This window comes from Hyla sarda, chromosome 3, assembly GCF_029499605.1.
Source record: "Hyla sarda isolate aHylSar1 chromosome 3, aHylSar1.hap1, whole genome shotgun sequence".
Classification (NCBI taxonomy): Eukaryota; Metazoa; Chordata; class Amphibia; order Anura; family Hylidae; genus Hyla; species Hyla sarda.
The window spans coordinates 307,618,766-307,644,126 of record NC_079191.1 but is presented as its reverse complement, the minus strand read 5'-3'; the positions used below and the strand labels follow the sequence as shown (position 1 = coordinate 307,644,126).

The window sequence follows — 25,361 nt, the reverse complement described above, 5'->3', positions numbered from 1 at the left end:
CCAAGCATATTGTACAACACCGCTTAAAAAAAAAAATATTAAAAACTAATATATGTATATATATATATAACTGCAAAAAAGGAAAGCGGCACTCCAATGGCAGAAAAAAGGTGTATTTATTCACCCATCAAGTCAAGTGCGACGTTTCAGCCTCACAATGAAGCCTTTCTCTTTTTTCTGCCATTGGAGTGCTGCTTTCCTTTTTTGGAGTTGTTTAAGAAGGGTTTGGAGTTTGAACCTGTGAAGGCTGAGCACCCGATTTGGACTTTAAGTCCTATTGTACAGTGTCGGTTCCCTAATTTTTACTTTATATATATATATATATATATATATATATATATATATATATGTTATATATACCAACATTCTTTTTTTCATGGGGAATGACTGTACAGTATACACTATAACAGACAGGCTATATATCCTTTTTAAGGAATCTCATTAATCCGCTAACAGTAAAAAATTGCTAGTTTTGGCAAGTCTAAAAGAGTTAATGTCTTGGGAGTAATTTCTTAAAAATGGGTTGTCCCGAGAGTTCAAGTTATCATCTACATACAAGAGAGGGGTATATTATTTGATTACGGGAACCTAACTGCTCGGACCTCCATCTATTCCCCAAGTGTAATGTAGCATACATGCTTGACCACCACAGTATTAACTGTTTTCAAGTCTATAGGACTTCCAAACATGGCCAATTTTCTGAGAGTACTCCGGTAGAAAACATTTTTTTGCAAATCAACTGGTGCCAGAAAGTTAAACAGATTTGTAAATTACTTTAAAAATAGTAATTCCTCCAGTACTGATCAGATGTTGTATTCTGCAGAGAAAGTTGTGTAGTTTGTTGCAGTCTGACCACGGTGCTCTCTGCTGATACCTCTGTCCGTGTCAGGAACTGTCCAGAGCAGGATAGGTTTGATGGACAGTTCTTTAGTGTTGCTCGCAAATATTCTCAATACGAATTTTATTTGCCAATATCGCATATTCGCAAATTCGCAAATATTCGCGAATATAGCACTATATATTCGCAATTACGAATATTCATTTTTTTTTCACAGTACATACCACAGTGATCATCCCTCTCTGCTTCCAGCTTGTGTGGTGTAAAGAAGGCTCTAATACTACTGTGTGAGACTGGCGAGCAAATTTCCGCATATGCGAAAATTTTCATATGCTAATTTTCGCATTTGCGAATTTTCTTATGTGCAAATTTCTGTATATGCGAATTTTCGCATATGTAAATTTGCGAATATGCGAATTTCCGCATATGCGAAAATAAAACGCGAATATTACGAATATGCGAATTTAGCAAATATATGACGAATATTCGTCCATATATTTGCAAAATATTGCAAATTCGAATATGGCCTATGCTGCTCAACACTATTCTTGACATGGACAGAGGAATGCAGGAGAAGAGAAGGTCCAGCGCAGATTGAGTGTACATCAGCACTTGAAACACATCCCTTTTTCTTTTCTTTTTTTTGTTTTTTGTTGCACGTATCTGTTCTGGACCTTCTCTCCTGCTGCATTCGAAAACAGGATTACATGGTGAGATGGAGTGGATTTCTCTTTGTGATATGGACAGAGGAAGGATTACGATTTTTAAATAGAAGTAATTTTCAAATCTGTATAACTTTCAGGCACCTGTTGATTTGAAATTGACAATGGACATAAATGTACGTCCTGATGCGCTGATACTAAACGCATCAGGACATACATTTACATTCTATACATGAAGCAAGCACAGGGGCTGTGCTCAATTCATGCACGGCAAGTCCCGACTGCTATAAGAGGCAAGGGACCCGCCGTTAACGACGGACATCAGTGATCGCAGTGGTGTAGGCCATTAACCCCTCAGATGCCATGATCAATATTGATCATGGCGTCTGCGGCTTAGTGTTGTTGCGGGTGACTGATTGGATCACCCATGGGGAAAATAGCAGAGATTCGATCAGGATAAGTGCCAGAGGTCCCCTTACCTGCCTCCCAGTGGCTCCGGCGGTCTGCTGCTCTGGTTTGCCTTCTAGCAGACCAGAGAGAAAAAATCGCCAATATTACTGATATTGGTCACAGAACAATAATAGCAATCTAAAGAATAATAGCCCCCTATTGGGAAAAAACAAACAAACAGTAAAGTGGAAAAAAGACGTTTTTTGAATAAGCCCCTCCCCCAATAAAAATTGAAATCACTCTTTTCCCATTTAACAAAAAAAGTGTAAAAAAATTAACTAAATAAACATATGTGGTATCGTCACATTGGTAAATGTCCAAACTATTAAAATATAATGTTAATGATCCTGTACGGTGAACGGCATAAATGAAAAAAAGAAAAAACAATGTACAATATTTGCTGCCTTTTGTTGACATCACATCCCAGAAAAATAAAAATAAAAGTGATCATAAAGTTATATATACACAAAAATGGTACAGATCATGATGCAAAAAAATGAGCCTCATATAAACCCCGTATATGGAAAAATTAAAAGTTAAAAAACCATCAAAAAACCATTAAAAGTTGCAAAATTGCAGTTTTTCTTCTTTATTTCCCCACAAAATAGTATTTTTTTAGTTGCATCATACATTTTAGGCTAAAATGAAAGGTGTCATTACAAAGAACAATTTGTCTCCAAAAAAAACAAGCCATCATATGGGTCTGTGCATAAAAAAATGAAAGAGGAGGAGGAAAAAAACTAAATGCAAAAATGGAATTGGCCGGATCTGGCACCTGTAACGTAAAAACGAGGTGTGAATGTAGCCTAAGAGAGGGTACTTTATCTTTTGGTGCCTGGAGGAACCAAAGGTCACTCTACATGTCAAAGGACACCATTTTTATTAAAAAAAAGTACTTAGTAAGGAAGGATTTGTTACAGATTTTGCATTATATTTGGAATATTGCAATTAATGTACATCATCAATGCTAAGTTGACACATTATGTTTTTTTAAGTAATACATGATGTAAAAGGACTTATCAGTAACACCATCCAGTATCCAGAATCCTTTATAACTACTAAAAGTACAATTCTTGGAAACTACTTATATTTTAAAGCAATTGTTATGTCTTGTCTTATCAAATGTGAAATGACAATTATGTAAACATTAATATTCTAGGTATACTCTCATTCCAACATCTGTGATTTTGGGATTTGGAGGTGCACCATTGTGGGCTGCAAAATGTACATATTTGACAGTCAGTGGAAATCAATATGCTGAGAAAGTTGGAAAGGTCGGAAAAGATATTGTCAATCAATATTTTGGACTTTTTTTCCTTATATTCCAGTCATCTGGTGTTTGGGGGAATTTAATTTCATCATTAATATTTGGACAAACACCAGGTGCAGGTAAGTGCAGTATAAAATGATTTTACTCTTTATAGAAATTTACAGGACTGTAATATATAGTAAAAGATGGACAACCGCAGGAAAACTGCAGTTAGTGCAAGTTTATATAAAAAATCGTTACTTAAAATATAAGTTCATCTATAAACACAATGAGGGAGATTTATCAAGGGATCTAAGCAGCTTTTTTTGCTCACAAAAGTCGCACAAAAAGTCGACTTGAGTAAGCAAAAAATTCCAATCTGCCCGTCCTAGTCAATTTTCAGTTTTACTTTGCAGTGGTCCAGGATTTATCATTGCGAAAGTCGCACGTAAGCAAGGTCAGACCTGGTTTACAAACTTGCCTATGACAGCATTTGCAAAAACTTTTTTTTCTTTCATTTTCACAGGCACGGTGGGATGAGCGGGTAGGAGATGTACAGGAGGGTGACACGCTTGTCACCCGCCCGCAGATCTCCAGCTCATGTAACACTACTACAACTCCCAGCATGTCTTTACTGTAAAAACATGGTGGGAATTGTAATTCTGCGGCATGGGGGAAGTGTGTTAGATGGGCCGGTGGATGACAAGCTTGTCACCTGCCCGCGCTGCATGACTGCAACTCCCAGCATGTCCTTTCTGTAAGGACATGCTGGGAGTTGTAGTCATGCAGGGGGGGGGGGGGGGGCAGGTGACAAGCTTATGACCCGTTTGCACATCTCCCCCCAGCCCTGCTGCATGACTACAACTCCCATTATGTCCTTACTGTAAGGGAATGCTGGGAGTTGCAGTCATGCAGTGCGGTGCGGGCGGGTTACAATAAATGTACTAACTGATTTTCCTAGTTTTTTTCCCTTCTCATTTCAGATCCGTTTATCCTGTGGACTACGACAATGACCAGTGTGTTTTTTTTATTACTTTTGTTAATAAAATGGTTAACAAGGGCTTGTGAGGAAGTGTTTTTTGGAATAAAAGTTTTTTAAACATTTTGTTTTTTTATTTACTTTACAGGCTTAGTAGGAGAAGCCGTCTTATAGACAAAATCCATTACTAATACCAAAAACAGCTAGCGCTAAACCCCGATTATTACGCCAGTACCCACCACCACAGGGGTGACGGGAAGAGACGATACCAACAGGCCCGGAGCATCAAATATTGCGCTCCCTGGCCTAGGCGGTAACAGGCTGGTGTTACTTAGGCTGGAGAGGGCCAGTAACAATGGTCCTCGCCCACCCTGGTAAAGTCAGACTGCTGCTGCTTGGTTGGTATTTGGCTGAGAATGAAAATATGGGGAACTCTATGCGTTTTTCTTTTCATAAATAATTAAATAATAAAAGAAAAACGCTTAGGGTTCCCTGAATTTTTATTCTCAGCAAGATACCAACTAAACAGCAACATCCTAACATTACCAGGGTGGGCGAGAACCATTGTTACTGGCCCTCCCCAGCCAAAATAATGCTAGCCTGTTACCGGCTAGGCCCAGGAACGCCATTTTTGACGCTCCAGGCCTGTTGGTACTGGCTCTTCCCGCCACCCATGTGGCGGTGGGTATGGGGTAGTAATCGGGGTTAGCGCTAGCTGTTTTTGGGGCTAGCGCTAAGCCCTGGCTTAGTAGTGGACTCTGTCAATAAGATAGCTTCCACTACAAAGCCTGTAAAGTAAAAAAAAAAAAAAACACATTTAAAAAACTTTTATTCCAAAAAACATTCCCCCACAACCCCTCATTACACAATGTTGTTAATATTAAACAAAAAAAAATGCTGGTCATCATAGTTGACCAAATCTGAAGTAGCCCACAGGATAGATGGATCAGAAATGAAAATAAAAAAAAAATAAAAAAAATAAATGGGTTAGTGCATTTAGGGAGAAAACAATTGGTAAAAAAAATTATGTAATAAAACACCTACTTTTTTTTTTGCTTATATGTGCTAATAAAATGGTATTCCAAAGTGATTTTATTGGTTTTTGCTTATGTGAGCCAAATTTATCAACCCCATGTGAAAAGCATGATAAATATGTCACACATAAGCAAACCCAAAGCAAAAATAAAAGCCTACAGAACTCACTTAACAAAGATAAATGTCCACCAATGTGTTTTAAAAAATAAATAGTGTACTTTTTTATGTGTCCTGCACTCTACAGTGGCACTACCATAGAGGGCATTGCATTATAGGATCTTAGGTAAATTGTTAGGGGGGTGTCTGTCAGTTGTGTCCTATGGTCATCCCTATAATTGTGAATGCTAGCCTTTGGTTTATCCAGCAAATTTTTATCATTTATAGGAGTATTCCAGGATTTTTGCATTTGGCTGTGTTACAGGGGCTGTAAAGTTAGTGTGGTTCATAATATAATGTTAATATAATGTATGTACCTGTGTTTTATGGCTGGTCTCACAATTCTTATGTGATCTTTCCCCTGATGTTCCTTTTTAGAAGCATTCAAAATGAGTGTTGTCTTAGGCTTTTCCCAGGTTACAGTGAGGCCCAAGACATTACATCACTAGTCAGGTGTTGACTGGGAGCATGGCAATTGGTGGGGTGACCACTGGGTGGGAGGGAGATCATTCTCTATAGGGCTGCAGGGAATTGTAGCTTCAAGCATAGCATGCATGAAAGTGAGCCTAACTGTGCTGCAATGGATGGGGTGACTGATAATTGTGTGGGGGGAGGGGGGAATGACCTCAGAATTACAAACAAGGGATCCTAGGACTTGGCGTTCCTTCCCTGCAACTACAACAGAAAAAAGCCATTTCACAAAAAGAAAGCAGCAGCGTTATGGTGAACTCAAATTACAGCCATTTAGCCCCAAGTATAGATTCTTTCTAAGCATGTCCAGTACTGTCTGACAGGTAAGTACTAAAGTCACCTTATGTTGGATAACTCATTTAAGATGTGTGCCCAGGCTGCATAATAAAATAAAAAAAATACTTGGCTCTCTCGCTCCAATGTAGCATACGAAAATAGGATGCCTGGTCTATGCTGAACATCAGTTCAGCAAAGCAGCTCAGCAAAATGCAAATCAGCTATGAAATATTACCCTGTAGATTTTTTTTTTATGTTTTGCCTTGGTTCCATCACAGCACCTATTTAGCCCAGATGTTTTTAATTATCAGGAGACTGCATATGGGTTTATGCCTAGCTTTTCCACTCCTCTGCCAGGGAGCACATGGTAAGTGTAGAGATCTGTTCACACTGGTGTGGGGACCATTGTTGCTGTAGCATGGTGTCTGTGGGGTGCTGTGGCCCAGAGCCAGGTCTAGGACTCGCATTAGTGGGGCTACTGGACAACTGCGTCATTTCTTCTATGGGAAATGGTGTTGCCCTGCTTGCCCTGGTTGCCACCCAACGCTAAGCCCTTTGAGTTATGAAGTGGCAAAGTTGGCCTATACAGTTCGATCAAAATGGCTACCACCTATCGGATGTGAATTGCTCAAATTGTGCTGTAAAAACCGTAGGTGCCCTGCAATACATTTAAAAAAGTGTGTAAAAGGACCATCTTAACCCCTTAAGGACCCAGGTTTTTTCTGTTTTTGCATTTTCGTTTTTTACTCCTTACCTTTAAAAAATAATAACTCTTTCAATTTTGCACCTAAAATACCATATGATGGCTTATTTTTTGCGCCACCAATTCTAGTGTGTAACAGACAATGTTTCCCAACCAGTGTGTCTCCAGTTGCAAAACTACAACTCCCAGCATGCCCATACAGCTGAAGGGCATGCTGGGAGTTGTAGTTCGGCAAATCTGAAGGGCCAGATGTTGCTGAACTAAAACTCCCAGCATGCCTGGACAGTCAGTGCATACTGGGAGTTGTAGTTTTGCAACAGCTGGAAGAGCACGGATTGGAGACCATTATACAATGGTCTCCAAACTGGGGCCCTCCAGATGTTGCAAAACTACAACTCCCAGCATGCATGGTCTGTTAGTGCATGCTGGGAGTTATAGTTTTGCAACAGCTGGAGGCACACAGGTTAGGAAACACTGAGTTAGAAACAGACAATGTTTCCCAACCAGTGTGTCTCCAGTTGTTGCAAAACTACAACTTCCAGCATGCCCAGACAGCTTAAGGGCATGCTGGGAGTTGTAGTTCGGCAACATCTGAAGGGCCAGATATTGCTGAACTAAAACTCCCAGAATGCCTGGACAGACAGTGCATGCTGGGAGTTGTAGTTTTGCAACAGCTGGAAGAGCACAGATTGGAGACCATTATACAATGGTCTCCAAACTGGGGCCCTCCAGATGTTGCAAAACTACAACTCCCAGCATGCCCAGACAGCCAAAGGCTGTCTAGGCATGCTGGGAGTTGTAGTTTTCAGACTCCTAGAAGCAACAGTGAAGATCTTCACTGCTGCTTCTGAGGACCATATACTTACCTGCCGGTCCCGTCGCTGCTCGTCCACGTGGCCGGTCCCGCCGCTGCTCCTCGGTCCCGCCGCGGGTTCGGGTAAGGCCGCCGGTCCCTGCGTGTTTCCCTCCTATGCCGTAAGCCCCCGCAGCCATCGTCCCCCGTTCTGCCCGACTTCCAGGGGCGGGCAGTGCGGGGGATCTGAACTTTCACCCCAGGTCACTGTGATTGGTCCACAGGGACCAATCACAGTGATTGCTGACCAGGACCATCAATGATGGTCCTGGGGGGTGAAGCAGAAGTTGTCCCCTGCTGGAAACAGCGGGACTTCTGCTGGTTAACCCGTGCGATGCTGCGCATCGCCGGGTTAACTCAATGTCATTTATAAACGTCGGGATGCGCGAACGCACGGCACAACCCGGCGTTTATATATGACATTCTGCGGGAAGGGGTTAAAAAGAAAAAAAAAGTTTGTTGGATCTGATGGGTAGGCTTTAAGATATGAAAGATATAAAAGCTGAGCTGTGATTGGTTGCTATGGGCAAATCTGACAGTTTCCGTTTTTGTCTAAAAACATCTGAGCCAAAGTGTTTTTGAACTCAAGCTCTGAGGAAGAAGAGGGAAGAAAGCTACATAAAGGAGACATCTAAATGGTCACAACACAAAGCAGAACTCATCATCAGCATCAGGAAGGGCATGATCACTCAGAGGACATGGAGTCAGAATATTTGCAATACTATGTAGAAGGAAACAGCCTCCTGACACATAAAAATTTTTCTTTGCTTATCTATTTCTTTATTCCAGCATATAAAAAATATAGCAGAGCAAGGAGGTGTTTTGGCCCATCAAAAGACTGCTACAATATTAAAGCGTACCTTTCAACAGAAAAAAAAATGCTTCTATATGTTACTCACTAGGTCATGCAGATGATTTACATGTATTTTTCATATGTCTAGCATCTGTATTTGGCTTGCAAATCCCTTTGTTCTGCTGCTCATTCATTCTGACATCCATTGCTCAGGTAGGGGCATGTCCCAGGTAAGCACTGGACCTGCGTTCACTTAACATGCTTTCCCCTCTTCTGTTTTATGCTGCAGTCAGATAGGACAGGAGTGAGCGCAGAGGGTCCTGTTCTAGTCTTAACCTCACTGTAGCCTGTGCTTAGCTGCAGCCATTATGTTCTGGATGGTATGGGGACCCCTAGTGGTCTTTTATTTTTATTTTATTTTTTTTATGCCTTTTTTTTTTTTTTTAAAGTATATTAGAAAGGTTAATGTTTTACCAAGATGTACAACATAGAAAAAGTTCTTCAGGTCTTTTACTGCTAATTATATTTATAGAAAAAATTTGGATTAAAAAAACAGTCCTGCAAGGTTAAGGATATGAAAATGGAAGAAAATAAAGAAAAGACAAGGGGAAACATGTCCAATAGATAAAATTACAATTTATTTAAAATATACTAAGATGTCTTCTGCAGGGCCTTTGCATCAGACATAAGTTAAAAATAAATAAAGTAATAAAAAAGGTGTTCTAAAAATGATAATGATAATATGTAGACTTAAAATTGCTTGCAGAAATTAATTCCCCATTTGGTATACAGTCTTACTGGGAGGGCTTAGATATTAGTGTATTGTACTGATACAGTAATAGGATGATGATTTTCTCCGCACTATGATGTTAGACAGTGATACGGCGTTAATCCAATGTGATGGCTCGGGCGGCGCCATGCAGTGTTAGAAACCGAAAGTAAAGTTAGTGGGTGCCGGCATGTGCGCTCAGCAGAGCTACAGTACCTCTATTTCTGTCCCACTCTACCCTGACGGTGCAGGGCTATGTGCAGTTGTGTCTTTGAGTGGGATGGGAATTAGGTAAACATGCCAGACAGGTGCGCTATGCAGCCCTGGAGCCCCCTGATGCTCTCCCACTTTACCCTGGCAGCACAGGGATAATGTGGTATAGGTTCCAAGTGGGTAGGGGGTTGGCACCAGGTGCCTCTTACCGGAGTTGGGTAAGTCTCCTCTGGATGCGCTTCAATGTTGGCTGGTCAGCGGAGTAGATGAAGCCTGTGGAGCGCGCTCTGCTTCTCAGTTTGCGGTGGAGATTAGAGTAATGCAATTCCTCCGGTTTTGCGAAAGAAGGGGTGCAAGTGCATATGTGAATAAGCTAGACATGTTTCAGGGAGCCAGGTCCCATTTTTCAATAGCTAGTAATGGTACACCATTACCATTACCAGCTATTGAAAAAGGGGACCTGGCTCCCCGAAACACATCTAGCCTATTCACATATGCACTTGCACCCCATCTTTGTCAAAACCGAAGGATTCACATTACTCTAATACTCACTGCAAACAGAGAAGCAGAGCGCGCTCCACAGACTTCATTTACTCTGCTGACCAGCCAACACTGAAGCGCATCCCAAGGAGACTTACCCGACTCCGGTAAGAGGCACCTGGTGCCAACCTCCTACCCCACTTGGAACCTATACCGCATTATCCCTGTGCCGCCAGGGTAAAGTGGGAGAGCATCAGGGGGACTCCAGCGCTGCATAGCGCACCTGCCTGGCATGTTTACCTAATCCCCATCCCACTCAAAGACACAGCTGCACATAGCCCTGCACTGTAAGGTTAGAGTGGGACGGAAATAGGGGTACTGAAGCGCTGCTGAGCGCACATGCCGGCACCTACTAACTTTACTTTCGGTTTCTAACACCGCAAGGGCACTGCCCGAGCCATCACATTGGATTAACGCTGTATCACTGTGTAACATCACAGTGCAGAGAAAATCATCATCCTATTGATGTATCAGTACAATACACTAATATCTAAGCCTTCCTAGTAAGAATGTATGCCAAATGGGGAATTAATTTCTGCAAGCAATTTTAACAAGTCTGCATATTATCATTATCATTTTTAGCACACCTTTTTTTATTACTTTATTTATTTTAAACCTATGTCTGATGCAAGGGCCCTGCAGAAGACATCTTAGTATATTTGACATAAATTGTAATTTAATCTATTGGACATATTTCCCCTTGTCTTTTCTTTCTTTTTTTCCATTTTCATATCCTAAACCTAGCAGGACTGTTTTTTAATCCAAAATTTTCTCTTTTGTCTGGGCACATAGGGTAATGTGTATCACCGTATCCTCGGTTTAGGATTCTGTTTTATGTAGAGCTCCCAATCAATTTTTTCTTTAATTATTTTTATATCTATGACTTTCATCATGTATCATTAACATTTTTGCAGGAAATAATGTGAATTTACCAAATTATACACATTGTGGAGCCAATGACTGCCCATACATTGAAGTCAACAATGTAAGCAGTACTAGTTCTAAGAAGCCAACTAAAACTTTAATTTACACCCTTTTGGGTATTTATACAGGTAAGACTTTTGCTATGTTTTTCTTTTAAATTAAGGGACTGATAAACCCAGTGAACAACACATTAAATTAGACACATGCATGTACTGTATGTACAAGAAGACACAGCATTCTGCACTCATGGAGACGCAGTTGAGTAGGTCAGTGCTCATGAAGACAAAATAGTTGAGTTAGTCTATGCACAGAAAGACAGTGATAAGTTGACTTGGTGTAGCACAAAATGACACAGATTACTTGAGCTAGTCTGGCTATCCACTTTCTACTCTAACTGCTATAAGTCCATTACTGCCTGCTGTCTGCTGACTACTACAGCCACCACCAGTCCACCACTGCCTGCTGTCTGGTGGCTGCTACAATTACCACCAGTCCACCACACCTGCTCTTCGCTGGCTACAGCTACCACTACCTGCTTTACCTCTACCTGCTGTTTATTGACTACAGCTACCACTAGTTCTCCACTGCCTGCTGTCATCTGGCTACAACTAGCTCTAGTCTAACACTGCCTGCTGTCTGCTTTCTACAATTAACACTAGTCCTTCACCCCTGCTGTTTGCTGGATTTAACAACTACAAGGAGTCCACCACCCCTGCTGTCCTCTTTCTATTCCAACTCCACCAGTCCAACACTTCATGCTGTCCGCTGGCTACTACTACTACCGCCAGTCCACCACTCCTGCTGTCTAGTGGCAACTACAACTACCACTAGTTCCCCATTGTCTGCTGTCATCTGGCTACAGCTATCACTAGTCCACCACTGCCTGCTGCCGCTGAATGTAGATAGTACTAGTCCACTTCCCCTGCTGTCCACTGGCTACTACAACTGCCACTAGTCTACGACAATGTGTATTATACTAATACTTTGTTTTTGTTGTTTCAATTATTTTTTACATAGAAGGACCTGTTACTGGGCTTGTGTTTTGCAATAGTTTTTCTGTCCCAACATCTTGCTGTACTGTCATGTCAACAGCAAACTGAACACTGATTGGCTAATAATGCTGTATGACACAAACATAAATGTATAAATATGAATGCTACATTCACAGGCATAGTATGAGTGTTAAGCTTAGTTACTCTACATAGCTGAAAAGTTAGAAAAATCCTACAATGTTGATATATATATAAAGGCCTTATGAGACAGTTACCAAATACCTCATATTTAAGGAAATTAATTTCCAAATGGTAAAATAATTACATTTTTTCAGCAATCTAAACCCTATAGATTATAATATTATATGTTTTAAGAAAGGAAGATAAGCTCCTATTGAAATCTTTAACAAATGAACCAAATCATGCTGTATCTGGTACCAGATCCTTTTACCCAAAAAGGTTTGTCCCAAGCTCTGATTCTCCAGCACAAACTACCTTCAAATTTTATTCATTCCAGTTTCAATAAAAATCACAAAAACTGTAGATTTACATATTGGAATCCCTCTGCATGATAAATGAACAGCTACTCAGTGTCAGGGGGTTTATAATCTCTCTTGTATGAGTTTCCACTTTTAGAGGGGCATTTATCAAAATGTGAACTTGCTTTTTGTTCACTTTAAACCCAAAAAGTTGCGGGGAAAGTGGAGGCCGTGTGCCAAATTTATCACATTTGTTGGGAGGACAAAACATATACCTTAGGCAGACATATTATGAGTCATGTTTACACTCTGGAAGAACTGAGATTTTAGTGAGCTTATATTTTTTAAACTAAAAATAAGTATTTTTTTAACCCTTTCCGTCCACAGAACATTTGCATATGCCCTATCTGCGGGTACGTTCCAATGAATAAACGTATTAATACATCTTGCTGATCTTCTGCTCTGCACAGCATGCTTCAGATCAGCAGCAGGACTAGCTACAGCTATAATAACCGAGATCGCACTGTTATCAGCAGTTTTAACCCCATAGATGCCATGGTCAGTGTTGACCACGGCCCCTTAAGGATTGACAGGAGATGGGGCTCCCCCTGTCCCCCATCGGCCACCCTGCGATGCAATCATAGTGTCCAGATGGTTGTCATTAGAGATGAGCGAACTTACAGTAAATTCGATTCATCACGAACTTCTCCGCTCGGCAGTTGATGACGTTTCCTGCATAAATTAGTTCAGCTTTCAGGTGCTCCGGTGGGCTGGAAAAGGTGGTTACAGTCCTAGGAAAGAGTCTCCTAGGACTGCATCCACCTTTTCCAGCCCATCGGAGCACCGGAAAGCTGAACTAATTTATGCAGGAAAAGTCATCAACTGCCGAGCCGAGAAGTTCGTGACTAATCGAATTTACTGTAAGTTCGCTCATCTCTAGTTGTCATTACCAGCTGATGGCCGCCTAGTCTGGTCGGCTCATTTTTGCCCCGTATACGGTCTTCTGACCGGACCTAAAACCGTGGTAAACCGCGGTTTTAGATCCGGTAACAAAACCGGATACGGGACAAAAATAGGCCGACCGGAGTCACTATATGACTTCGGACAGCTCATTCAAATGAATGAGATACGGGCTGGGTGCGGCTGGAATACGGGAGTGCCCAGTTTTCACTCCCCCCAGACGGATCGTATGTAAGAAGCATAGTGTGAACCCACCCTAATACTGATATATTGCAGTATAGTAAAACAGATAAAACTAAAAATTATAACAATAAAATGTTTTTCAATAAATAAAAACAGAAATAAATAAAATGGGAAAAAAATATTATATTTGCCAATAAATCCCTGTATTACAACAAAAACAAAACATAATAGGTATTGTTCCATTTGTAATGACTAGTACTTTAAAAATGAATGTCAATTATGTTAAAGGACACCATTAAAGGAGTAGTCCAGTGTAGCACATCCTATCCCCTATCCTAAGGATAGGGGATAAGTTTCAGATCGTGGGGGATCCCACAGCTGGGCCCCCCCGCAATCTCCCATACAGAGTCCCAACTTTAGAGAGCATGTGCTGACCACCGCATGAAGTGACGGCCGACACGCCCCTTCAAAACAGCGTTAAGTAGAGCCGGAGATTGCCGAAGGCAGTGCTCTGGCTCCGCCATAGCGATGTATTGAGGGGGTGTGTCGGTCATCGCTTCGTGCGGTGATCGACATGGTCTCTCTGGCCAGCGAGCCGGGGCCCCATACGGGAGATTGCGGGGGGCCCCAGCAGTTGGACCCCCCCCACATTTGAAAACTTATCCCCTATCCTTAAGATAGGTGATAAGTTGTTCTACACTGGACGACCCCTTAAAAAAAGTGCACAATGAACATCATAAAAACATTTAAAAAAAATTATGTTTACATTTTCTTTTGCAATATTTTAAAATTTTCCACAGAGAAAGTTGCATGTATCAACATAAATTTACCCCTAATATAAAGTACAATATGTCACCAAAAAATCTCAGAATCACTTCACTTAGTAAAAGTATTTGGAAGTTATTACTAATTAAAGACTTTTTTAAAGAGATTTAAAAAAAAAAAATTAGGCTAAGGTAATAACAGACAGTGTCCTTAAGGGGTTAAACAGCTGGTAAAGAGATGCTACATACTATATTTTCTAGAAAGAAATGATAATATGCTAGTAGATTTTACTGTTTTCATTATTTTTTTTTATTAACTTATATATCAGGAAGTGGAATACTTGCCGTTGTGCTGATCTGTGTATTTTTGGATAATATCAACCTGAAAAAGACAGAAGACAACGAGGACATTAAAGATGAACCAATTTGGATAAAAATATTAGAAACACTAAGACATCTCAGGGACAAACGCCAGTGCCTCCTTATTCCTCTCACAATGTGGAGCGGTTTTGAACAAGGATTCTTGTCCGGAGACTATACAAAGGTATTTTTCTTATATATCACAAATGTAAATATATCCAATAACCAAAGAGGTTTTTCATAGGATAGGTAATGAATACATATTAGCTTGGAGGAACCAATGTTTGTCCAAATTAATAGATCATGGTGAATGATGAGGAAAATCCTGAAAGAGCCACAAACCAAGAATGCTGTGACGGCTTCGTTTTTATATTTTTACTGCTCTTTAACAAATAAATAATTATATATATATATATATATATATATATATATATATATATATATATAGTAAGGATTTCCCTCTGGGGTTAGCTTAGGGTTCGTCCTTGACACAGCCACAGGACATGTTTCTACTTCATTCAGCAGGCTAACAGTTCTTTATGCAAATCTGGCTCCTCGACAGCTTTATTAGATAGGTTGCAAGATAAATAAAAACATAACACAGGAACAAACAAAATCCTAGACCGTCCAGTCTCTAACTACACATTAAACACTTCCCTCTCTATCCACTGGTAAACTAGTCTCCCCCAGCTCAAAACACAAGTTTCCCGCAACCTTTACTCACTGATCACACACAGCGTTTGCAGCCTCTTGCTGTGTGTACTAAGACTCCTCACAATAACCCCTGCCCCCCCCCCACAGCCACCTTGCTGTCTTCTGGGGAGAGCCCAGACTATTGTTTCCTTTCCTTATATGCAGACTTCCCACACTTACCACAGGATAAAGGACTGGTAAAAACACCCTTTCATTGCCCTCAAACCTGCCTCAATGCCAATATATATATATATATATATATATATATATATATATATATATATCTTTATATGCTGAGAATTTCTATAGCATGTGAACTGGGTTGCAGAAATCCTATTCCTATGCATGCAAAGTTGTCATGGATTTGACATGGATTTTAGGTTTAAATCTGACAGATTTAAGAACAGAGGCTTATAATACAAAAGGGCAGCTCATTTCCCCCACATCATATAACTGTACAGTGTGAAGATAATTGATGTTTTCTACTCTGTGAGTTTTTTCTCACAAACATGTTTATCACTAAAACTGTTATATCTCTTTATTTTAGTCTTATGTTACCTGTTCTCTTGGGATACATTATGTTGGATATGTGATGATTTGCTTTGCAGCAACCAATGCTATTTGTTCTCTGCTCTTTGGAAAACTGTCTCAATATACTGGAAGGATATTTCTTTTTTGTTTCGGTAAGAAAATTTCAACCTATGGTAAATAGCTTTGAAACTTAGTTGTTTAAGATTATTTATATCACTTACTGATATAGAATTCTGAAATTCCCATTTGGCTGTTAATGGTACTTTAATGATAAACCTTTGTTAATATGTCCTATTAAAGCATATGGATATCATAGAAGAAATTCCCATATCATGACCCCCACAGAAACAGTGTCTCTCAATCTGGTAATGTCAAGCCGTCCATATACTACAGGGACAATCATCTGACAACTTCAGAGTAAATATCCAGCTACTGCCAGGGGGTGGATATTTGTCAAATAAAGTGATAGTCTCTTATGAGAGCACATCTTTAATAAAGTGAAGCCATCATAGAATTTCTCCTTTTTTATGGTCATTGGGTTCCACAGGTTGGACCCCCACTGATTATAAAGTGATTGCTTTGAGATGGGAGAATCCCTGTGTTTTTTTAATCAACTGGTGCCATAAAAAAAAATGGAAACAAAAATAAACATGTGGCATTGCTGCGTGCGTAAATGTCCAAACGATAAAAATATAATGTTAATTAGAATACACAGTTAATGACGTATACATAGAAAAATACCAAATTCGAGAATTGTGTGTACAAAAAAGGTATCATTTTTGAAAAAAGTTAAACAAAACAAAAACTATATAATTTGGGTTTATTTGTAACCGTATCGACCTACATAATAAAGATAAGGTGTCAAATTTACCAAAAAGAGCACTGCGTAGAATCGGAAGCCCCCAAAATGTACAAAAGTTTAAATTTTTATGTATGTTTTTTTAAATTTTGGCCAACAAATAGTTTTTTGTTTTGTTTTGTTTTGCTCTAGAGTTTGTGGTGAAATGATTGATTTCATTACAAAGTAAAATTTGTGGCAAAAAAAACAAGCCCACATATAGGTGAAAAACTGAAAGAGTAATGATTTTTAGGAGGTGAGGAAGAAGAAAAAATAGCAAAAAGGAAAAAACTCTGTATCCTTAAAGGAGTACTCTGGTGGAAAACTGGTCCCAGAAAGTTAAGCAGATTTGAAAATAACTTGTTTAAAAATCTTAATCCTTCTAGTACTTATCAGCTGCTGTATGCTACAGAGGATGTTGTATAGTTATTTTCTGTCTGACCACAGTGCTCTCTGTTGACACCTCAATCCGTGTCAGGGACTGTCCAGAGCAGGATAGGCTTGCTACAGGGATTTGCTTCTTCTCTGGACAATTTTCTGACACGGACAGAGGTGTCAGCAGAGAGCACTGTGGTCAGACAGAAAAGACCTCTACAACTTCCTGTGAAGCATACAGCAGCTGATAAGTACTAGAAGAATTAGGATTTTGAAATAGAAGAAATGTACAAATTTGTTCAACTTTCTAGATGTCATTTTTAAGAAGAAACTTAAAACGTAACCTATATAAATTGGGTATCGTTTTACTTGTATGGAATGATGTCATTTTTACTAAAAATTGCACTGCATAGAAACAACCCCCCCCCCCCCCCCCCCCCAAAAAAAAAAAAATAATAATAACAATAATTTATATCAATTTCTACCCAAAAATGTATATATTTTTTCTTACTTTACTGTATAATTGGTGGTAAAATGAATGATTTAATTACAAGGTGCAATTGGTGGTGCATTTAACACGCCTCTGTCACGATCACACCCTATCGGTCCAGCCAAGACGCTAGAGAGAGTGTGATGGTGCAAGGGTTAAAGCTGCCAGTCCTCTGGGTATCCACTACTAGCAAGTCCCAGCAAGTCAGCAAATTAACCCTGAGATAAACGTGTTTCCACCAGAGTTGCCTTCAGAAAGGTGAGCTCATATCTTTAGAGATCAAAGACCAGAGCTGATTAATTAAACATTTAATCTGATAAAAGGTATCACAGTGCTATATATGTAAAAATAAACAAATGACATACAGGTACAAAAATATATAAAAGAGTTTAGCAAGGCAAGTTCAGAAAACAAAAGATGAAGTTCTTACAGCATGATGGTATAGCAGTCCTTCAGTGAGAGTGCTGTTCTTAGGATGGTCTTGTCAGCTTGTGGCCCAGCTTTTAACAACCAACTTTTAGTCTAGCATTGTTTAAATATCATATCTGCTTTCTTTGGAGGGAAACTCAATTCCCCCGTCCCCTCTGATCCCACCAGGTGGGGCATCTCTCTTCCTGCCCCCTTATCTGTTTGATTATATGATGAGACCAGAGTGCATGACTTCAAAAGAGCCTTTGACTTCAAAGGAGATGTAAACAAACAGCCAGACCCCCAATAAAATGCAATACACAAAACACAGTCTGAATGACCTCTCACCCATGTCTTGGATAAGACATTACACAGTTACAATTATAATACACATATAGGATTTTAATAATCAGGCCTTGGGCCTGACAGCCTCATATGGGTCTGTAGGTAGGAAATTGAAAGCATTACGGCTATTAGAAGGCAGGGGAAAAAAAGAGGTACTTAAAGGGGTACTCCGCTGTAAACATCTTATCCCCTATCAAAAGGATAGGGGATAAGATGTTAGATTGCGGGGGTCCCGACCGTTGGGGAACCCCTGCAATCTCCAGGCTGGCAGCAGCAGCGTCCGGAACATGGGAGCTTGCAGCTTCTGGGTTTGTGATGACAATCCAAGTCCCCTCCATTCATGTCTATGGGAGGGGGTGTGACAGCTAATACATAGCCATCACACCTCCTTCCATAGACGTAAATGGAGGGGGCGTGGCGTCCGGCATCGTCAGTCATTGGGCACAGAGCGAAGTTCTCTCTGTGCACCAAATGACAGGGGTGCCACAGCGGAGATCGCAGTGATTCCCAGCGGTGGGACCCCCGCGATTTAACATCTCATCCCCTATTCTTTGAATAGGGGATAAGATGTTTACAGTGGAGTACCCCTTTAAGGAAAGTCACTCACCCACAGTGATCCCTTCCACATGGCTGCGCTGCACCATAGAGTAAAGCAGTAGAGTATTATACCAGACTTTATTATACCAGGCCCATGAAATGCGGGGGGAGGAATTCAGCTCATTTTGCCCCATTTCCTATCCAATCCCTCCAATTGTATGTTCAGTCACTGAACATGAAATTGGAGGGGGGGAGGGGGGAGTTGGCAATATGAAATAAGGACATGAAATTAGGGGGATTTCCACATTTGTTTATTATATATATTTAACTCCATAATCGCAATTGCACGTTTTCCCCAATTGTGTAGCCCTATTGCACACCCATGGAAAGTGAAGAGACTAGAGCTACAGGGGGTGGGGGGTAAGGAAGGAAACTAAACTAGAGAGTGGCCTTTTATGCACATTTAGTGTTGGAATAGTGATATATATTATCCCCTAAGTTTTATTTTCTTCATTATGTGGGATAAACCCTTAAAGTTTCATGCCTAATTTAATTAAAATAATCATAACAGGCCACTTCTGCCATAAAAAGACTTGTAAACCTCCACCAAAATACGCTATTTGTTACACACACACACACACACACACATTATTTTACATGTAGGTCAATAAAAGCCGAAAATTATGAAACTTGTTTTCCCTTTATCTCATATATGGCAAATACAGCTCCTTAACCGCTTCCCGCTATAGGACATATGCATACATCCCAGCACCTTACACGTTTGCGCGCTGGGACATAGGCATGCATCCTAGCGATCTTCTGCACTGCTGAGGGCAGCGCAGGAGATCGGCGGCAGGACCCGGCTGTCAATCACAGCTGGAGTCCTGCTGCAGTTGCCGGGGCCGTGATCGCACCTGCTCCCCTGCTATGGGAGCCTGTGAGATCCAGCCACAGGCTAGATAGCACAGGCTGTACTGCGTGCAGCTGATCGGGTCATACTGTGCTGCAGTACAAACGTATTGCACCATAGTATAACCTGTAAAAAGGGCCAAAAATGTTATAAAAAGTTCTTAAATAAAAGTATGAAGTGTAAAAAAATAAATAAAAATAATGCCCCTTTCCCAATAAAAGCCGTGTATTATCACCAAAAAAGATCAAAAACACAAATCATATACATAATAGTAATTTTCATGTCTATAATGACGTAATGTAAATTATCCTGTACGGTGAATGGAAAAAAAAAAAAAACGTATCGCAAAAATGATAACAAAAAATAAGCCCTTACTCAATGACGTCAGACAAAAAATAAAAAAGTTACAGCTGTTGGAAAATGAATGGCAGAAAAAGAATTTTGCTCAGAAAAGGAAAAAGAATATCCTTAAGGGGTTAATAGAAAATCTGCCCATAGGTGAAATGTAATGTAAATATTTCAGTAATATTGTGAATTATCTGATAGGAGCAAAATAATTGAATTTCTTGTTATATTTTGTTATATACATTGTCATTTATTAGCTTGCTTTGTTAAAGGGTCACTCCCATTAAAACAAATTTTTGCTGTTGCACTCCTTATGGTAAATGAAAAATATTTCTAATATACTTTGTTTAAAAAAAAATTAAGTTTTCTGTGTTTTATTTGTGCTTAAAAAAGCTCAAGAGCACATTTTCCCCCAACTCATACACAGACTTTGGACCAAAGTCCAAACACAGGAAGTGCCGCCTGGAGTGCTGAGGAGGAGGGGGGGTGTCCAACCTCATCCAATCATAGCTCCTCTCACACATAACTGCCATATGCTGTTGGTTGGACACCCCCCCTCCTCCTCAGCACTCCAGGCGGCACTTCCTGTGTTTGGACTTTGGTCCAAAGTCTGTGTATGTGTTGGGGGAAAATGTGCTCTTGAGCTTTTTTAACTATATTAGAAATATTTTTCATTTACCATAAGGAGTGCAATGGCAAACCATTTTTTTAATGCGAGTGACCCTTTAAGAGAAAACATTCAATCTCTACAACATTCATTCATTTTGTCTCTACTTTTTGACTAGCTGCAGCCACAAATTTTGGGGTTATAATTGCATTACTATTTTGGGAGCCACATCCAAACCAGCTTGCTATATTCTTCATATTTCCTGCATTGTGGGGAATGGCAGATGCTGTCTGGCAGACACAAACTAATTGTAAGTATTAAAGCATCAGTTTTTTGTTACATTCCTTTCTTGCTAAAACTTATAATAATCCAGTTTGCGTGCATCATCCTTTCATTCAAGATGGTTTTATGACTTTACTCGCCTTTCATTATTCATTCCCTGGTAAAAAGAAAACTGCCAGTAAAATGTCCCATATAAATAGGCGTAGCGTAGTGCGGCCCTTTCATAACCATTACTTACACCAAAAAGGGGCCGTACACTACACTAAAGAGTGAATCCATATTGATAACAGTCAGATACAATGATCCAGAAACTTACAATGGCCTCAGGTTATAATATTTCTAACATACAATGGTCTTTTCTGGACCATTGTGTCACGCCCCACGGGTGTGGACCCACTGTGCCACAAGTGGCAGCCGGCCAAGCAGGCAGAATAGGGCTAAACTGACACTTAGAGATAGCGCCAGACACTGCAATGCTTATAATGGTGTTTATTTACAAGGTGCATACAAAGTCCAATAGACTTTGTAGGATCAGAAACAGCAGACAGATCAGGCTGAGACCTAGCAATGCAGACAAAACAAAGTACAGTGGTCCCTCAACATACGATGGTAATCCGTTCCAAATGGACCATCATTTGTTGAAACCATCGTATGTTGAGGGATCCATTCAATGTAAAGTATAGGACAGTGGTCTACAACCTGCGGACCTCCAGATGTTGCAAAACTACAACACCCAGCATGCCCGGACAGCCAACGGCTGTCCGGGCATGCTGGGAGTTGTAGATTTGCAACATCTGGAGGTCCGCAGGTTGAAGACCACTGGTATAGGAGGTAATACTCACGTGTCCGTCACCGTCACCGCTCGTCACCGCTGCCCTAGATGTCGCCTTCCATCACTGTCGCCGCGTTCCCAGGGTGTCGCTGACGCTCCGGCAAGGCCTCTGCTTCCCTGGCATCCTCGGTCTCCGTCGCCGCCATAAAGTCACTACGCACACCGCTCCTATTGGATGACGGGACGGCGTGTGCAGCGACGTGATGACAACGATGGAGAGTGCCAACGATGCAGGGGATCCTGAAGAGGACGCGCCGGAGCCCCGAGGACAGGTAAGTGATCGTCAGCGGACCACATGGGGCACCGTAAACGGCTATCCGGCGGCAGCTGAAGCAGTCTACGCTGCCAGATAGCCGTTTATGCGATGGTCCCGACATAAAAAAAGCATTGTATGTTGATGCTGCCTTCAATATGCGATGGCCTCTGATAGGCCATCGCATGTTGAAATTATCGTATGTCGGGGCCATCGTAGGTCGGGGGGGTCACTGTAGAATCCACAATTTTGCTGAGGCCCCTAGAGGACATAGGGGTAACTACAGCAATTGCAAAAACATCAGAGCAGGAAGTCCAGGAAATACAACATGAAAAGTTAACCAGTTGCCCACAGCCCACAGTTAAAGGGGTACTCCACTGGGAGAAAAAAAAATTAAATCAACTGCTGCCAGAAAGTTAAACAGATTTGTAAATTATTTCTATTTAAAAATCTTAATCTTTCCAGTACTTATCAGCTGCTATATGCTACACAAGAAGTTATTTTCTTTTTGAATTACCTTTTTCCCTGACCACAGTGCTCTCTGCTGACACATCTGTCCATTTTAGGAACTGTTCAGAGTAGAAGAAAATCCCCATTGCAAACCTCTCCTGCTCTGGACATTTCCTAAAAGGGACAGAGGTGTCAGCAGAGCGCTGTGTGTTAAAACAAAAAGGAACTTCAAAAAGAAAAGAACTTCCTGTGGATCATTCTGCAGCTGATAAGTACTGGAAGGATTAAGATTTTTAAATAGAAGTAATTTACAAATGTAGAAAAATTCAATTGTAGTCACAGCACCGGTTAAAAATCCATTTATTAGAAATCCATTAAAAATTCAGGAGATACAAAAAGTGCAACCAGCATGCTGGAGGTCGAAACCTCCCCCTCTGACGTGTTTCCGCCCTACCGGGCCTTAGTCGTATTGCCTGGTATTTAAAGGAGCTCAAACTCCGCCCAATATCAAAAGTGAATACATAGAAGAAAACACGAACATAGCAAAATACACAGTGCAAAAACAAGAACAAAAAAACTCAGAAAAAACCTCTATACCATACATTAAAAATATATGTATATATAAAATATAATAGAAAAAAATCTATATAATAGAGAAAAGAAAAAAAGGTTTTTCAATAACTCATGACCAAATCGAGCCTATGATTCATGCCTTTCGGGTACGAGGTATTAAACATTAATATTCAATAACCTTCTCGGTTCAGAAGTTTGGAATATCTGTCTCCTCCTCGCTGTGGCTTAGTAACCCTTTCTATTCCAGTTATTGTGAGGGTGCTAACATTACCTGTGTGAACAAGGGAGAAATGTTTGGAGACGTTGGAAGGATTTCTAGTACTGTGAGTTGCTCCATATATGTGTTCTCACAATCTATCCTTAATGCGTCTAGTAGTGCATCCAACGTAGCCTAAATTACATGAGGTACAATGTATGTAATAAATTGCCCATGTAGTGTTGCAGTTAATGAAAGAGGAGATAGTATATACAGACCCTACAATGTTTTCATTAATTACTTTAGTCTGATTCATAAACGCACAACAACCGCAGTGGTTAGCACCACATTTAAAACAACCTTTCAATTGTAACCAGGTATATGAAGGGTTAATGTTAGTATTATCCTGGACATGAGAAGGTGCTAAAATGCTTTGTAGATTAGGCGGACGTTTAGCAGAAAATCTGCAGCCATTATGAACAATATTTTTAAGAATATTATCTTGTTCTAAAATAGGAAGATATTTAGTGACTATATTTCTAATGCAGTTATATTGTTTGCTATATGTAGATACGAAAGTAATATTTCTGTCACTTGAATCCTTGTTGTTTTTATTTTTATGTTTGTTGCTATTTTGTTTTGGCAGGTTTTTTTTTTATCACATAATAAATGTTCCCGATCTACACTTTGTGCTTTATGAAAAGCTGAAATAATAATGCCTGTAGGATAATTTCTTTGTTTCAATCTTTCCGAGATATTAACACTTGCAGCTTCAAAAAGTTCCGCTGAGGAACAATTCCTCTTGCTTCGGATAAATTCACCATATGGTAGATTTTTAATAATATGTCTTGGGTGACACGATTTAGCGTGCAATACTGAATTGCCCGCAGTCGGCTTCCTAAACGTTGATGTGACAATCTTTTGATTCACAATATCCAACCTAACATCCAAATAAGAAATAGTAGTAGGGTGAAAATCATAAGTGAATTTGAGTGCACAGGGATTACTGTTAAGGTATTGTAGAAAGTCTGGTACGGTCGCTACATCAGACGTCCAAATGATGATAATATCGTCTATGTAGCGACCGTACCAGACTATGTCCAAGGCAAAGGGATTAATAGTGTCAAACAAATATAACTCCTCCCACCAGGCAACAAAAAGGATAGCTAAGGATGGAGAATATTTTGCACCCATTGAAGCTCCAACACAATGCAAATAATACGAATTAAACACAAAAAAATTATGTGTCAAAAGATACTGTATGGCAGATAGAATAAACATCTTCAAATCAGAATCATAAGAAGAATATTTATCCATGTGGAATTCAATGGCTATCAGTGCCAAGCTGTGGGGAATGCATGTGTACAATGTTTCTATGTCACATGTTAACCAATTGTAATGTGGTTGCCACTGTATATTAGCAAATGTACCCAGCAGGTGTTTAGTATCCCTAATGTATCCATAAGATCGTTTCACTAACGGTTGTAAAAATTGATCCACCCATTCACACAAAGATTCGTTTAAAGAGCCAATCCCCACCACAATAGGTCGTAGGGGTGGCGGGAATTGGCTCTTTTGAATCTTTGGTAAAGAGTGGTAAATCGGTGTAATAGGGTTAACATTGCACAAAAAAATCATATTCTCTTTGCGTTAGGACAGATAGTGCTCGACCTTCATCCAAAAGACTTTTTAAGATGAGTTGAAATTCTGTGGTAGGATCCTCTTGTAGAACTTTATAAGTCCTTATATCACTTAACATTTTTTCATTTTGTTCCATATAAAGTCCTTTATTCATAAGCACCACAGCTCCGCCCTTATCATAGTCCATAGATCTGACCTCCTCAATCTTATCTTCAACTGGTGTTTCTTCATTTAAAGGGGTACTCCGCCCCTAGACATCTTATCCCCTATCCAAAGGATAGGGGATAAGATGTCAGATCGCCGGGGTCCCGCTGCTGCAGCACCCCGCTATCATTACTGCGCAGAGCAAGATCGCTCTGCACGTAATGACGGGCAATACAGGGGCCAGAGCATCGTTACGTCACGG

At 40.3% G+C, this 25,361-nt stretch overlaps 1 protein-coding gene across 1 annotated transcript in view; it reads left to right on the top strand.

Annotated features, from left to right (window-relative positions):
• The window catches only part of LOC130360775 (protein unc-93 homolog A-like), an 88,689-nt gene that overhangs the window by 55,160 nt on the left and 8,168 nt on the right, over positions 1–25,361 (top strand). Inside the window, exons 4-8 of the mRNA XM_056563345.1 lie at positions 3,110–3,339; positions 10,902–11,039; positions 14,619–14,833; positions 15,890–16,025; positions 20,907–21,038. Coding sequence (XP_056419320.1) covers positions 3,110–3,339; positions 10,902–11,039; positions 14,619–14,833; positions 15,890–16,025; positions 20,907–21,038 — 851 coding nt within the window. The remainder of the gene's footprint in view (positions 1–3,109; positions 3,340–10,901; positions 11,040–14,618; positions 14,834–15,889; positions 16,026–20,906; positions 21,039–25,361) is intronic.